The following is a 16,662-nucleotide window of genomic DNA, read 5'->3' as shown; positions in this document are numbered from 1 at the left end:
CTGTCCCAGTTATGGGTATGCTGTAATATTTTATTTAGCTTATTTTTCTGAAAATGGATATGGTAAATTGTATTTTTTGTTTTGGGCAACAAACTGTATATTTCGGTATTTGTACCGTAAATGCATGGTGAGATAGTGCCATCTACTGTGCTCTGTATTTGGGGTCTGTTTGTCTGTTTCATGGGCAGGTTGAATTAGGCTCACCTAAGCAGCTAATCACCTCATTTCAATCACCTGTTGGGTTTTGGGCATGTTTGGGCAGAACAAACAGAGCAGAGGTGAAGAGAAGAGCTCTTTCATGTCAGAGAGTCTCCACAAAAGATAAGATAAAGAAAATAATATAAAAAAGAACAAGAACTTAACTGAACACCTATAAGTCTGTGAAGGCAGAAGGCGCATACGGTATGTTCCCAGTTGTTTTGTTTGGTGTCTGTAAAAGTTACATTGCCATTGTATCGTGTATTTGTTTGTGTTTGTGACATGTGGACATTTCATTAGGAGCAGTTACATAATATCATTTGCCATAACCTTTGAACGTCGTGAGTTCATGACCGTCACCTCACTGGACTCATTCAGTACTTATACTTAGCTCTGCTCCCAGTTCTGATCGGTCAATATTTGTCTGTAACTTGCAGGCACCGTGCGAGGGCCCGCCGGTCGGGGCCCGCTGCCCGGTCAGGCACCGTGCGAGGGCCCGCCGGTCGGGGCCCGCTGCCCGGTCAGGCACCGTGCGAGGGCCCGCCGGTCGGGGCCCGCTGCCCGGTCATCGCTGCTTTCATTCTCTGTCGTCGTGTTGCAAACTGTTCTTTAGGTGGCAGTGGTTTGTTTTCCTCTTGTAACCACACTATTTCCACACTTATTTCAGTGTGGTTTCCTTCCCTAAATCCTAAATGTTTCTCTCACTCCCCCTAATCACCACCTTTGGGGCAGCGGTGGCCGAACGGTTTGCGGAGCGGTCTTGATATCGGAAGGTCGCTATAGTTCGTATCCCCGGACCGGCACGTTAAAATGACCACCGCTGAAGTGCCCTTGAGCAAGGCATTGAACCCCTACCATGAAATGTTCTATGAGCAGGGCCTGGCTGTAAACAAGTTCTTGAGCTTAGTCCAGTTACCCTGGGTAAACATGGTAACTTTGCTTTCCATCTCTTGAACACTCTCATCAAAAAGGACATATTTTCTATTTTTTTTCCAATGTTCTGTTGGACTTGGAGGTTTCACAATCTTGTCTCTCCTGCTGGTTGGCCTTGTCTGCTTGAGGTGGACTGCCTGCAGGCATGCCAAGCTATCCTCCGTTGAGCCTTCTAGATCCCCCCCACCAGGGGGGGGGGGGGGGCATTCGGTCACGGTCAATCTCTCTCCCACTCACTCGCATATATACGCTGTAAATCTGGAGTGTCAAATTTAAATGTACCCTTATGGGTCTATTTTTTAACACATTCACGGTTAAATGAATACTCTGTATTTTTCACTGCGTAATATACTGTTCTCAACATCTTAAACCCCCCTAGTGAGTGGCGCCCCCCGCCCCCCCCTCCTCAGACCCCCCTATAGCCCCCCCTCTGAGCTTCCACCCTGGTCACTGCCCTCAACCCATGACAAGCACATGATGGTGTGGGAACGGCCATGGCTTTTGGTTTTAATGCTGCAGAAGAAAACGCATGAGACATTCTGTCTTGATGCCCCCCCCCCCCCTCCCAGTCAAATACTATGTAATGTATAGCTATACACAACCTCATTTACAGTATTTAGTTAACCCCTATAGTAACAAAATTACCCATGAATCTGTGATGTGACCATGAAGCTGATTTTTTTTATTTTTATATATATATATTTTTTTATCCCACGATTTTGTAACCCATTTTTCACCCCTGTGTCAATAATGTGATCCTGGGCTCTACACACCCTCCGTCACCCTAGTCCCCATATATGGGGGACAAGGGGAGAGCAACGGACTTGAACTCATGCTTCCTTCATGCCTGAGTGTCCACTGTCCAAGTTGCTCCTTTACACCTGACAGGGGGGAGTTTCCCTGGTTGGACGTATAGCGCGTGGAAGGAACACGTTATTCCAACCAGTTCCTTTCCCCTCCATCAGGCGCCCCGGCTGGCCAGGGGGAGGCAGTTTAGAGACCAGTTCCTTTCCCCTCCATCAGACTTGGTAAGAGTGAAAAGTATCAAATATAAGGAGAGTATTATTTTAAAGTGAGAGAACATCGTCGTCATCATTTTTCTACTGCGGTCGAGATCGTGGATTTCACAATAACACGCCAGACTTCCCGGTCCTTCATTGCCATCCCCAGTTCCTGCTTTACTGATGCCTGTGTTCCTATAGCGATGACATCATGTGTCCCTAGTGATGACATCATGTGTGTCTATAGCGATGACATCATGTGTGTCTATAGCGATGACATCATGTGTCCCTAGCGATGACATCATGTGTCCCTATAGCGATGACCTCATGTGTCCCTATAGCGATGACATCATGTGTCCCTATAGCGATGACATCATGTGTCCCTATAGCGATGACATCATGTGTCCCTAGCGATGACATCATGTGTCCCTATAGCGATGGCATCATGTGTCCCTATAGCGATGACATCATGTGTCCCTATAGCGATGACATCATGTGTCCCTAGCGATGACATCATGTGTCCCTATAGCGATGACATCATGTGTCCCTATAGCGATGACATCATGTGTCCCTATAGCGATGACATCATGTGTCCCTATAGCGATGACATCATGTGTCCCTATAGCGATGACATCATGTGTCCCTATAGCGATGACATCATGTGTCCCTAGTGATGACATCATGTGTCCCTAGCGATGACATCAGGGAACGACAGCTCTCTACCTCTGGTCTGCTTTGAGGCAGGACTCCAGAGAAGAAGGGAAGATATAACCTCATGGTCAGCTCTGTAGCAGTGGCCGGAAAACTGTGTTCTTCTGGACGGACCAGTGAAAAAAGGTCATTATGTCTATTCCAACATTCTGTCTAATATAATAATCTCCAACCCAAATCAGCTGATGTACACTTGGTCCAGATTTGCTGGTGGCCGGCCAGTGGAAGTGTGTTTTCTGCTCCTGTAGCTTTCATAGTCCTGCTGTGAACATTAATGCTGCTGGAGGTAGGATCTTTATCCCCCACTGTTTATTGGCACGCACGCGCACGCACACACACACACACACACACACACACACACACACACACACACACACACACACACACACACACACACACACACACACACACACACACACACACACACACACACCTGTGGAAATGTGCTTGTGGCTGATACAGTTGCCTGTTGCCTTTATTTGACCTGATATTCGCACAAAAACACCTTTTGTGTCAAATGCAGCTCCGCAAAAACATGCCAGGCACACTTATTTGAAGTTGTTATAGTCAATAGCTTGAGCCTTCGCTCGAGAGTGCATTCCTTTTTTTTTGGATGTTGAACTTGAAAGTGAAGCTTTGGTCTTGGGAAAGCAACGTGTTTGGCTAGATATGAAGATGTCAGGATTTGCTACAGGCAATTTCTCCTTTCTATCTTCTCCACAGCAGGCGCTACACATGGGGCTGCAGGCTCTTCTCTTCTCTTCTCTTCTCTTCTCTTCTCTTCTCTTCTCTTCTCTTCTCTTCTCTTCTCTTCTCTTCTCTTGTACTGCTTTATTAGAAGCAATGGAGATCATATCTATCCTCCCCACTGATACCCCCTCTCCTCCCCGCTCCACAGATACCTTTGACCTCCTGATGCGGCGTGCAGAGAACCACACCAACGCCGTCCTCCAGGAGTCCTACGGGCCCATGGCGGGCCGGGCCTCGGGCCCGGTGCGGGAGCTGTTCACGGACATGGGCCTCTTCCTCCTGGGCTCGGAGCTGGGCGTGGACGACCTGGTGCAGCGCTTCTTCGGCGCTCTCTTCCCGCTGGTCTACGACCACCTGATCAACCCCGGCCTGAGCGACATCGCGCCGGGCTACGCCGAGTGCGTGCGCTCGTCGAGCCGCGACCTGAGGCCCTTCGGCGCCGCGCCCGGCGTCCTGGCCAATCAGATCGCTCGCTCCGGCGTCTCGGGGAAGCTCCTGCTGCAGTCGCTGCACCTGGGCATCGAGGTCATCAACACCACCGACCACCTGCCGTTCAGCCGCGAGTGCAGGCGGGCCCTGCTCAAGATGCAGTACTGTCCTCACTGCCAGGTACGCATTCTGTACTGTATACAGTACAGTATGTATTCTGTATGATAACTGTACTGTCCTCAGTACTGTCCTCAGTACTGTCCTCACTGCCAGGTACGCATTCTGTATGATAACAAATAAACCATATTATGCACCCATTATGGTCACTAAACTGCCTCCCCCTGGCCAGCCGGGGCGCCTGATGGAAGGGAAAGGAACTGGTTGGAATAACGTGTTCCTTCCACGCGCTACGTCCAACCAGGGAAACTCCCCCCCTGTCAGGTGTAAAGGAGCAACTTGGACTCCTCATGCATGAAGGAAGCATGAGTTCAAGTGCGTTGCTCTCCCCTTGTCCCCCATATATGGGGACTAGGTTGGTCTCCCCTTGTCCCCCATATATGGGGACTAGGTTGGCGGAGGGTGTGTAGAGCCCAGGATCACATTAGATGATTGACACAGGGGTGAAAAATGGGTTACAAAATCGTGGGATAAAAAATATATATATATAAAATAAAAAAAACATATTACCAGTTTTTCCCCCCATTTAACCCATTTTGGGCCCTGAACGCCTTTTGGTGTTTTAAGCGTTACGTTATACTTTAGTTATTGAAAAATAGCAGACCTACAACCTCATAGTGGCACACTATGAGGTTGTAGGTCTGGAACAACATATTTTCAGATGGGGGTCGGCGGCCAATTACATAATAATCTTGGGGGTCCTTGACATGAAAATGTTTGAGCACCACTGACATAGAAACATGGGGTTTTTTTCAGAAAAACCGTCAGGATTTAGAAGACATTTTGTAGAATGGTTCCCAGGTCTAAATGGGTTAACCCATTCTGACCTGAGATCAGATTCATACGAGGTTTCCACTGGACACACACTGGTCTGATGAACCCATTCTGACCTGAGATCAGATTCTAAAAATGTCACAGTCGTTCTTCGATTTTTTTTAAATAGCAGACCTACAAGCTCGTAGCGCGCCACTCGGTGGCGCGCTATGAGCTTGTAGATCTGCTATTTTAAAATAGCTAAAGCATAACATGATGCTTACACCAAAACGGGTTCCCGTACAGAATGGGTTAAATATGATCCTATATGCTGTGATTCTTTGTCCAACAACAGGGCCTGACCCAGTCTAAGCCCTGCATGGGCTACTGCCTCAACGTCATGCGAGGCTGTCTGGCGAGCATGGCGGAGATCGACGCCCACTGGAGAGAGTTCGTGCGCTCGCTGGAAGGCTTGTCGGCGCGGATGCAGGGAACGCAGGACTTGGAGCAAGTGCTTCTGGGAGTTCACACGCTGCTTCACGACGCCGTCGCACATGCTCAGAAGAACGGGCCCCGCCTCTCAGCACAGGTCAAACGTTTTCATTTTCAAGAGTTTTTTGTCTTCAGTTAACCCATTTTGGTGTCAGCATTATGTATGCTTTAGCTATTGAAAAATAGCAGATCTACAAGCTCGTAGCTTGTAGGTTTGCTATTTTTGAAAAATCGAAGAACCACTGACATAGAAACATAGCTTTTTCAGAGAACTGTCAGGATGTAGAAGACATTTTTAGAATCTGATCAAAATGGGTTAAACACTGATGGAGACTTGTGTTTATTATTGTGAGAATAAATAAGTGTGTCAGTCAGTCAGGCCAGCAGTTCAAGTGGTGAATATGGTCCATTCCATTCTGTCAGGGAGGTATTTATATGTGGTGTATAGTCTGTAGTGTCCATGCATAAAATGGCTTGGAAATTGAATATATCACACAACGACCGGCTTGCTAAACTCTAGCAGACCAGAGCAGGCTCTCCAGAAATACATCCCTGTGGGTCAGCTCAGAGACTCAGCGGTCAAGCTACTCGGATCCGGGCCCAGTCTGACTCTGCAGCAGAGATTGTGCATTATTGCTCATCCCACAAAACTGCAGTTGGATAGAACAGAACATTCCACTGTCTGACTTGACTTGGTAATTCTCCGACTACAGTAACAGGATACAATGTTGGTTATGGAATTGCTATGGTGTCGCGTGAACCCTCAGCAATACAGTATTGTGGGATTTATGATGACTACATAAGGTACAGTATGATGATTCTCAGAGGTTTGGGCAGAAGAAGAAAAAATCACACCCGTGTGAAGTGAGAAGGCGCTAATATATTAAAGTCTAACTCATGTTGATTAGGTCAGAATCAGAATATCTTTATTGTCATTGTACGAGACAACGAAATTGATTTGCAAACCAGCTCAGTGCATTTAAAACAAAAGACATAATACTCTATATAAAACACAAAATACAAACATTTAACGCATGTAATGGTGAAAACATTAAACGCCATCAACAATAAAGAGACAATGTGACATAAACGATACATTATTTATGACGTACATTTTCCCTTCATTGTCAATGCGTTTACAAAACAAACTTTGAACTAAAGACGAACATTAAGCCTGTGTACTAGCGCCCCTCAAAATGCTGGTGAACATTTTCAATGAACGCTTACGTCGCTTATAGGTGCGAATTATGACGCGTCATATTTTCTAGGGCTGTGAATTAGGATTGTTTTATTTTTTTCCTTTAAATTTCTATCCCAACGATTTTGTAAACCGAATTTCTTCACCCAGTGTCAATTATCTAATGTAATCCTGGGCTCTACACTCCCTCTGCCAACCTGGGGAGAGCAACGGACTGACCTCATGCTTCCTTCTATGCATGAGGAGTCCAAGTCGCTCCTTTTCACCTGACGGGGGGGGGGGGGGGGGAGTTTCCCTGGTTGGACGTAGAGTGTGGAAGGAACATGTTATTTCAACCAGTTCTTTTATATATATATATATATATAACATAATGGCCTGTGTATACAATATACAGTATGCATTTTTTATGCAGGTTATTTACACTCAGGTTCTATCTAACTCACCCAACGGGCATTTCCAACTCTAGTCTAGAATATCTCATTCTATGTATACCACATACAGATAATTAATTATTTATAATGTGCAATTTGTTTAGTGCACAATTCATAGATCAATTCATAGATCATCATAAAACAACAGTCTTGTCTGCTCAGGAAAGTGTACTGCTCAATCTTTGCTGCGCTGACAACTTTGGCACTGTACCTCCATCTAGTGGATGGCCACTGCCACTGCTACTTGGGACCGCTGAATGGTGCCGTTCATATTTATGGTGAAACAAGAGATATGTGACTCACACTCCAAACAATGAAGCAGAGATTATTAAATATGATGATATATGAAATATGAAATACATGTGAGAGATGATCACACTTATTGCTGTCTCATGGTGGCTTGATGGCTGGGGGTATCGGAGGAGACTCGTGGCCATCTTCACCCTCCCAATGACCTACTGTGGAGGTTAGCAGCAGCCAGGGAGCGATGGACCACTCGTAGAGAGGCAGGGGAACTTTATATATTTTTTTATAAAAAATATAAGGGAGTAGGCACTGGAAGGACAAATTACTCTGAATTGTTATTAGAATGTTGTCATTCCGTATATCTGAATAAGAGCAAAACGATTTATTTTGTGATTGGAAGTGGAATGATACTGATATTGTGAGTGAAGCGCCGGCCTTCTCATCAGGCAAGTCAGGCAAAAGCCTGGGGCATTACAGGAGGGGACGGGGGCAGCAGAGCCCATTAGGTTTAGGTTTATTTATTTAGGGTATGTAGTACAATAACATATCAAAGAACAAAAATACAATGCAAGGAAAGGAAGAAGCCAGCTGGCTTATTTGGAAGAGGTAGGAAGAGGTCATTGGTTTAAAAGATTAAAAGTTCATAAAGAACAACAGTACATAAGTCTACAAGTTGGCACAGATACTTTGGCTTTATAGAGCGCTGCGCGCACCAAAACAGCTGAGCTGACGCTGTTGCTGTGGCTGTTCTGCTCTGTTGCCTGTCCCCCCCATAGAGTATTCCCCCCACCCCGGGGGGTGTGGCCGGTGGAATGACCCCCGCCCCCGCCCCCAGCCTAACCTACAGCTGAAACGGCATGGTGCACTGATGGGGAAATATAAACAACAAGTAGACTGGCGAAAAGTGTTTTTTATTTGGTGTTGTGATTAATGTCCAAGAGACCAATGCAACCCTCTGGTCATCAGGGAAGAAAGGAGAAAAAAAAGAAGTGGTTTAAAAAACGGGAAAAAGACGAGAGGTATGAATGTGATTAATACTAAACGGTGAATGAATAAACTATAGTCTAGTTATTTGAGCTAAACGAGTAGCAACAAGCTAGCTGCTACTGCATGTTGTCGTGTTGTCACTTGTCAGACTAGTTATATTAGCTATAGCTTCTTTAGTTGAGACTGAGTAAATATATGGGCATATAAATGTCAAATAAGTTAATTTCCCCAAGAGCCCAACTTTATTTGTCCCCCTGAGGGCAAATTGTTTTGTTTACTTTTAGCCAGTAAGCCAGCCCATTGTTTCAATTTCAACAAATTGTACACTCAAAGTTAAAGTTAGTCCTGTAAAGGGTTCATTTGGTTTGATTGATTGAAATATTTATTAACAGTTTGCAGAATTACAGTACATTTCAAGCACAAACTCAATACAAAGACTGCTAACTGTGAGTGGACGACCCAATGAAGCATTACACTTGTTTACAACAGGGTCCACATTGTTCAATTCATCAAAACATTTAGAGACATACAAATAGACACTTCTATGTAGTCAAAGAACAGAACAGGAATTCATCATAAAGGAAGCAAAAAGGGAAAAGAAACATGTACAGTGAGGGGAAAAGGGGGGCGGGGCGGTGGGGGGGATTCAGATTTTACAGAGGCCAGTTTCGAATTGCAGCCGTCCGTATAGGTGCCCTTTGAGAGCGGTTTTGAAGGAGTCAAGGGATTCACATGTCTTAATGACTGTTGGTAGGGCGTTCCACATTTTGGTGGCATAGGAGCGAAAATAATTTAGTCCCTTGTTTGTGCCGAATCTGGGTTGCACATGGTGGTGGTGGTTGTTGGTGGTTGGTTTAATTATTATATAATATATTTTTTACAGTGATTAAAATGATATGCTATATGATAGGCTACTGATAAAATAAATTATAATTGAGAGAGGATCACAATAGAGAACCATTTTGTGGAACACTTATCTCCTATTTAATACTACTACCAATTTATACCTGTTTTTTATGGATACCAATAGAAGCTTTTAGTCTGTGTCTAATGTTGACTTGTCCATTGCATAATGTCTGCTGTCAGGAAGAGCCAAGTTGCCTCCCAACAGCAACAATATGTATTTTTTTGAGTGGTGCAACCACTCCTACAACCAGCAATGCCCGTGTACCTGCATGTGTACCTGTGTGTTAATGTCCGTGTGCCTGCTAATATGAGAGAGAGAGAGAAGAGAGAGAGAGAGAGAGAGGTGGGGGGGAGAGGGGAGTTGCACCACTCGGTTCACACAGGTGTGATTTTTTTAACATTACATCTGACTCCAAAACAAATAATTGTAACATACAAAATTTGAAGCATCATGAAATATCAGTATTTTCGACAGGGCCGGTCCTGTGAGTGATGATATGCCTAAGTAACTTCTAATAAAAATATTAATGAAATTCTGATGTTTCTTTTCCTTTATGCTCTTTGGGTAAAAACAGGTCCATAAAGTGTGTGGATCCCCGACCAGAAACCCTGCCCAGGTGGTCGGCGCGCAGAACGGCATCCGCAGAGAATCCATCCCTCTCAAAGCTAACCTCCCAGAGACCGCAGGGGACTCCCTGGCTGTCAAGAGGAAGTAAGTAGAGCACACACACTTTACCTTTTTGTGGGAGTGGGACTCTTATTGTGGTAGTGGGACTCTTAAGGGAAAGGAAAGGTACTATGTTTACCCAGGGTAACTAGACTAAGCTCAAGAACTTGTTTACAGCCAGGCCCTGCTCATAGAACATTTCATGGTAGAGGTTCAATGCCTTGCTCAAGGGCACTTCAGCGGTGGTAATTTTAACGTGGCGGTCCGGGGATACGAACTATAGCGACCTTCACGATATCAAGACCGCTCCGCAAACCGTTCGGCCACCGCTGCCTCATGGGCTCCATTTTCGTCACCGCTAAACCCCTTATCCCTAAACTTCTTTGCCATTTTTAAATAGTTAAAATGGCCAGTCTACAAGCTCACAACGTATCAATGTAGATTGGTTAGTTGAACTATTCAAAAATGTTTTGCAAAATAGTAAAAAAGGCAACTAAGTTTAGGGATAAGGGGTTTAGCGGTGACGAGCCCTTATTGTGTAAGTTTAGGGATAAGGGGTTTAGCGGTGACGAGCCCTTATTGTGTAAGTTTAGGGATAAGGGGTTTAGCGGTGACGAGCCCTTATTGTGTAAGTTTAGGGATAAGGGGTTTAGCGGTGACGAGCCCTTATTGTGTAAGTTTAGGGATAAGGGGTTTAGCGGTGACGAGCCCTTATTGTGTAAGTTTAGGGATAAGGGGTTTAGCGGTGACGAGCCCTTATTGTGTAAGTTTAGGGATAAGGGGTTTAGCGGTGACGAGCCCTTATTGTGTAAGTTTAGGGATAAGGGGTTTAGCGGTGACGAGCCCTTATTGTGCTTATTGGATTTATAATTTTCAAATTAAATCATCAGCTCATTATAGAGCGTCGCAGTCCCGCCCCCTTTCAGAACAACGAGGGGCCCAGGAAATGAATCCCAATGCATTTTGCCCATTTTCTTAAAGTATTTATTTAAAGACGGTTACGCCGCGGACAAAGCCAACTCGGATCGTGACAAATCATGACAATGAACACTATGTTTTGGGGGCCGATCAAATAATTTATAAGAAGAAAAACAAAACAAATAGTGTTGTCTCCTGCCTTTTATTTTCTTCTTTCTAATGATTTGATCGGCCCATGGGAAAAATGCATTGGGATTCATTTCCTGGGCCACTCGTCGTTCTGAAAGGGAGTGGGACTGCGACGCTCTATAGCAAGTCTATTTAGCTAAATTGTTCAGGGGCCACATTGACAGAAAGCCAAGGGACCAGGGGCCACATTGACGGAAAGCCAAGGGACCAGGGGCCACATTGACGGAAAGCCAAGGGACCAGGGGCCACATTGACAGAAAGTCCTGCCTCAAAGCAGACCAGAGGTAGAAAACTGTCGTTCCCTGATTTCATCACTAGGGACACATGCATCAGTAAAGCAGGAACTGGGGGTGGCAATGAAGGACCGGGAAGTCTGGCGTGGCATTGTAAAAATCCATGATCTCGACCACGGTTCGAAAAATGATGATTATGATGATAATTGTTTAATGCTGGTTGTGTGTACTGTACTTTTACAGGGAGTTTCTGAACAGTCTCCGCCTCTACCGGACATACTATGGCGGCCTGTCAGACCAGCTGTGTGTGAGTGAGCTGGCCTCCGGGGACGGACTGTCCTGCTGGAATGGAGCCGATATTGTCAAGAGGTTAGATTTAAAAACATCAATTATATTTGGGTAGAGACAATTTAAGACTTTACCGCACACGCACATTCACGCACACTCACACTCTCTCACACACACTCTCTCTCTCTCACACACACACACACACACACACACACACACACACACACACACACACACACACACACACACACACACACACACACACACACGTTCCCCTGCTCGTATGCCTCCAGAAATTAGCTGACACTGATGGAGAATTCATCCATAGATCTTTGATACAAATGAGTGTGAACCGGAGCTGACAAGCGAGCCTCTTTCATAGTATTAGACGGCGTCCTTGTCTGATTGCATCACAGCGTCTCTGCCCTTAAGCCTGTCAGGGCCTCATAATTTGTTGCATGGCGGTGTTCCTTTTTCCTCGTCGGAGGAAAACCGCCGGAACTACAAGCTCACAACGTACTGTGAACGTGACCCGCTGTGAACTTGTAGGTCTGTGCAACGTTTCGCCGTGCGATACCGCCGTGCGAGCGACCCATAAAGGAGGGGCCAGGTGATGACCTGTGCTGTCATCACTCAAGGACTTCCTCATATATCCTCCCAGTCGCTGGTATTTCCTCCCAAAGTGTCGGGTCCCGTCAACGGCCGCTCGGAATGACAGGTGGGCCTAATATTTCAAAGTGAGTGGGTGTTTGAGTGGAGTCACCGTATTGGGTTAGGGGTCCACCCAGTAAAAGATGACAGGGTCTATTGATGTGGCTTTCACAGCTATAGTTATGAAGGCACTCTCCCACCCTTTATTGAAGCCGTACTCTATACTCCATACATGGTGAAATCTAGAGCGTTTATTTGAGAGTGACTCTCAGAGTCAAATTAACATTTTTTTTACTGTACTACACACGACTGCTGGCAAAAAAAATCTCTTAGCGATTATTGCCACCGTTTTAACACTGCCCCTATTATATCGTGACTAGGACGGAGGCTGGGTTTTTCTGTGAAAAAAGAAGTTTGAATAATTCATTAGGCTATATATGATATGCGGTTTTCATTTTTTCTTTCATTTTCCCCTATTTCATCCTAACATCGCTGGCCCAGAATAACCTACCTGACCTGGTGGAAAAGTGCACATTTTCTAGTTGTATTGTTCATTGCCCCTTTTATTGTGGAGGATGCTAAACACACACCGGTCTTAGTAGTGGTGCTAAACACACACCAGTCTTAGTAGTGGTGCTAAACACACACCAGTCTTAGTAGTGGTGCTAAACACACACCAGTCTTAGTAGTGGTGCTAAACACACACCAGTCTTAGTAGTGGTGCCAGCTCACGGCTCTTAAAAGAATAAAGGTCATTACACACTGGCGAATTAGCGACGCGATGCGAATAAGCGATCTGAAAATGCGAAATATTGCATGTTGCAGTTCGCCTGCGAATCTCTGCAAAATACGATACCAGAGCGAACAAATAAAGAGCGAAAACGGTCGCATTTTCGCACATTCGCCACTGATGTGGAAGCTTGCATGGACTTCAATTGTTTTTTTTTTAAATGCGAATTATTCGCACAAATATATCGTTGGTTCCTATACTCTGCATCCTAATAAATAATCGTCACTTTGGCTATCGGTGTGTGCGGCCACTCTTTCGTCTTTTTAAGACTTAACTCTTTAGACATTCCCCCTTTTTATAAAAAGGTAGGTGGCTAGCGCACATCCAGTTCCTGTCTGGTGCTGGACTAATAAGGTACATACAGTGAAGAGAAGAGAGTCCGCACACAGGTTTGCTCCAAGGTGTTTGTTTTTTATTCAAAACACCATAAATATAACACGACGTTTCGGCCGTGAACGGCCTTCATCAGGTGATAATCGGCAGTATATGTGACAACTCCCTTTTAAACCTAGTCGTCACATCACGTGACTGATGACGACTGCATGGGCAGGTGATTCACTAACACCAATAAGTGACATGACAATCAATATGAACATGAATAACCACCACATCAAGCAAGTTTACAATAAGGCAACACAGTTTCCAAAAGAACAATTTCAATAAAACTTGCTGGTTTTTTGCTTGTTACAGACTGTTTTAGTATTTTTTAAATTTTTATGCCACGTAAACAAATTCATCGTCATTAAATTAAAATATATATAACCTAATGGATCTAATCTGTAGCTTTGTAACCAAACACACCAGCAGCGTTGGCCGAACGGTTTGCGGAGCGGTCTTGATATCGGAAGGTCGCTATAGTTCGTATCCCCGGACCGGCACGTTAAAATTACCACCGCTGAAATGCCCTTTATGGACAAGGCATTGAACCTCTACCATGAAATGTTCTATGAGCAGGGCCTGGCTGTAAACAAGTTCTTGAGCTTAGTCCAGTTACCCTGCAGGGTAAACATGGTAACTTTCCTTTCCTTACATAGTCAGTGCAAAATTGTTGGATCACAAGAACGGATACATTTTGTCCACTGCCATATTGGTGTTTGTTTGAATGTCTGCCGATATGATGAAGATCGGCAGTCACTCAATGAGGCAAATATGGTCGATACCGAAACGTGCCTGTGATATTATATTATCTTTGCATCCCTATTAACCCATTCTGACCTGAGATCAGATTCATACGAGGTTTCCACTGGACATACACTGGTCTGATTAACCTGAGATCAGATTCTAAAAATGTCAGTCGCTCTTCGATTTTTCAAAAATAGCAGACCTACAAGCTCGTAGCGCGCCACTCGGTGGCGCGCTATGAGCTTGTAGATCTGCTATTTTTCAATAGCTAAAGCATAACATGATGCTAACACCAAAACGGGTTCCCGTTCAGAATGGGTTAAATAGTAAGTCTCTCATCGTCTTTATTAGAAAGATTTTAGATCAGTAGGAGGACATTGAGATGTATCCATACTGTCAAGCAGTGTTGTTTTTGGCAGCAAAATTAGATTTTATAGTTTTAGTCTTTGTCTTTTGAATAGTGTTAATTTAGTTTTAGTCACCTGGAATGTTTTAGTGTTAGTCTAGTTTTAGTCGACTAAATGACATGACATTTTAGTTGACTAATTCGACAGTTGATTTAGTCGACTAAAATGTATTTGACGTCGTCGTAACAGGTTATGTTAATTATATGCAGTCGTCAGTGGGCCTACTACAGAGGCTACAGAGAGAGAGAGAGAGAGAGAGAGAGAGAGAGGGGGGGGGGGGGTTCCACCCTCAGTATTCCACTGCTCAACCCCAAAGCAGTTTTCCAAATGAATTTGAATAATCAAACGAGACAAAACAAAAAAAAAAGAATAATAATAATAAGGATAAGGATAATAATATTTTATTGTCAAGCAAAGAGTGTATACATATATCAGTGAGGCCTGGCATAGCACATCATGGCTGGACCACTGCATTAGCACATCCGATGCACATGCTCCACTATCATGTATGGATATTATGTACAGTATGGAACAGCAACAACTGATCATATTCCATTTTGTATGTCAATTAACCCATTCTGACCTGAGATCAGATTCATAAGAGGTTTCCACTGGACACACACTGGTCTGATCAACCCATTCTGACCTGAGATCAGATTCTAAAAATGTCAGTCGTTCTTCGAATTTTTCAAAAATAGCAGACCTACAAGCTCATATCGCCCCACTCGGTGGCGCGATATGAGCTTGTAGATCTGCTATTTTTCAATAGGTAAAGCATAACATGATGCTATAACACCAAAATGGGTGCCCGGTCAGAATGGGTTAATGTTGAACAGCTACCTGGTTTATCATGTGATGATGGGCACAACAACACTGTAAAGGTAGACTGGTCTACCTTTACACTTTTTACAGGTAGATTTTACAGGTAGATTTTATAAAGTTTTATGCTCTTACAGAAACACATTTAAATAATGTAGAAATATGCAAAGACGCTATTCTGTGCAAGGACGCTAACTGTGAACTTAACTTAACTTCATTGAGTGAAGGCTGCCCATGTATGGTCTGTATGGTCTGTATGGTCTGTATGGTCTGTATGGTCTGCCCATGTATGTATGACGTCAGTCATCTACGACACGCCAACTTGGCCTACACGTGACATCATGTCTACGTCACACGTAGGCCCGCTAACCTATATAAGTGCTGACCCACACAGTATAGGAATGCATTCCTTCAAGTCATTCATTGAAGGTATTCAGGACTGCATTGTTTTACAGGGAGAAACCTGTAAACTACTGTGTGAAAATGCTTCGTTGGACGGTGCACCTAAAAGGGCTTCCAGAGTACGATGCTGCTGTAGCCGTGGACCACAAAGTGTACTGCTTTAGAGGAGACGTTATCGAGTCCGAGCGTTGGATTGAAGTGCATGTCTTCAACACAGAGTCTTTATGCTGGACCAAGTTGCCCCCAGAGACACCCGGAAGACGACCCTTTGAGGTTCGCCATATGCGCTTCACCCTCACAGCTGTGCTGATCGACCCTTGCATCTACATCTGGGGGGGAGTTACTGTCACACAACACAAGAACTACAACTACTACAACTACAACTACCGCAATGTGCTTTATGCATTTGATGTCGACGACCATAGAATGATGATCCCACAGAAGGTTTCTGGGACTGTTCCAAAGGGGAGGCGCGGCCACTCAGCCGGTGTTGTTGGGAAGGTCATGTTTATCTATGAAGGATGTACTAATGACATCTACAAGCTGGACACCACCACGATGATCTGGACTTTAATTAACACCAGAGGAATATCTCCACCTGCTACATCATATCACTCTGTCACCATCATCGGGACAAAGATGTTTGTATGTGGGGGCTGGGGGTCTGACACTAGCCTCCACACCATCAGAGCGTTTGACACAGAGACCAACCAATGGATGAACACTCCTTCTGCACTGTCTCTTCAAGAAGGACGCTACAGTCATTCAGCCTTTTCCTACAATGGAGAGCTGTACATATTTGGTGGCAGGAACAATAGGCACTTTCACCGGCACTTAAATCCTCTGTGGAAATTCAGTCCAGTGACTTTCACCTGGAAGAGGGTTGAGTCCAAAGGGAATTGTCCGTGTTCATACAATTCTTACATGATAGGCGAATCACAGCGTCACATGACATTCTGTTGCA

At 44.7% G+C, this 16,662-nt stretch overlaps 1 protein-coding gene across 3 annotated transcripts in view; it reads left to right on the top strand.

Annotated features, from left to right (window-relative positions):
- gpc5a (glypican 5a) overlaps positions 1-16,662 on the top strand; it is a 180,963-nt gene that overhangs the window by 52,027 nt on the left and 112,274 nt on the right. For 2 of the 3 annotated variants that reach the window (XM_080777316.1, XM_080777318.1), the window contains exons 4-6: positions 5,308-5,541; positions 9,788-9,924; positions 11,463-11,588. In XM_080777316.1, the coding sequence (XP_080633442.1) occupies positions 5,308-5,541; positions 9,788-9,924; positions 11,463-11,588 (497 nt within the window). Of the gene's footprint in view, positions 1-3,741; positions 4,203-5,307; positions 5,542-9,787; positions 9,925-11,462; positions 11,589-16,662 lie in introns of all 3 variants that reach the window. The other variant, XM_080777317.1, reaches the window with a different exon arrangement.

Source organism: Protomyctophum bolini (assembly GCF_963924005.1).
Source record: "Protomyctophum bolini genome assembly, chromosome: 1".
Lineage (NCBI taxonomy): Eukaryota > Metazoa > Chordata > Actinopteri > Myctophiformes > Myctophidae > Protomyctophum > Protomyctophum bolini.
Note: the sequence above shows the minus strand (reverse complement) of the source record. Positions and strands in the feature narration are given on the sequence as shown.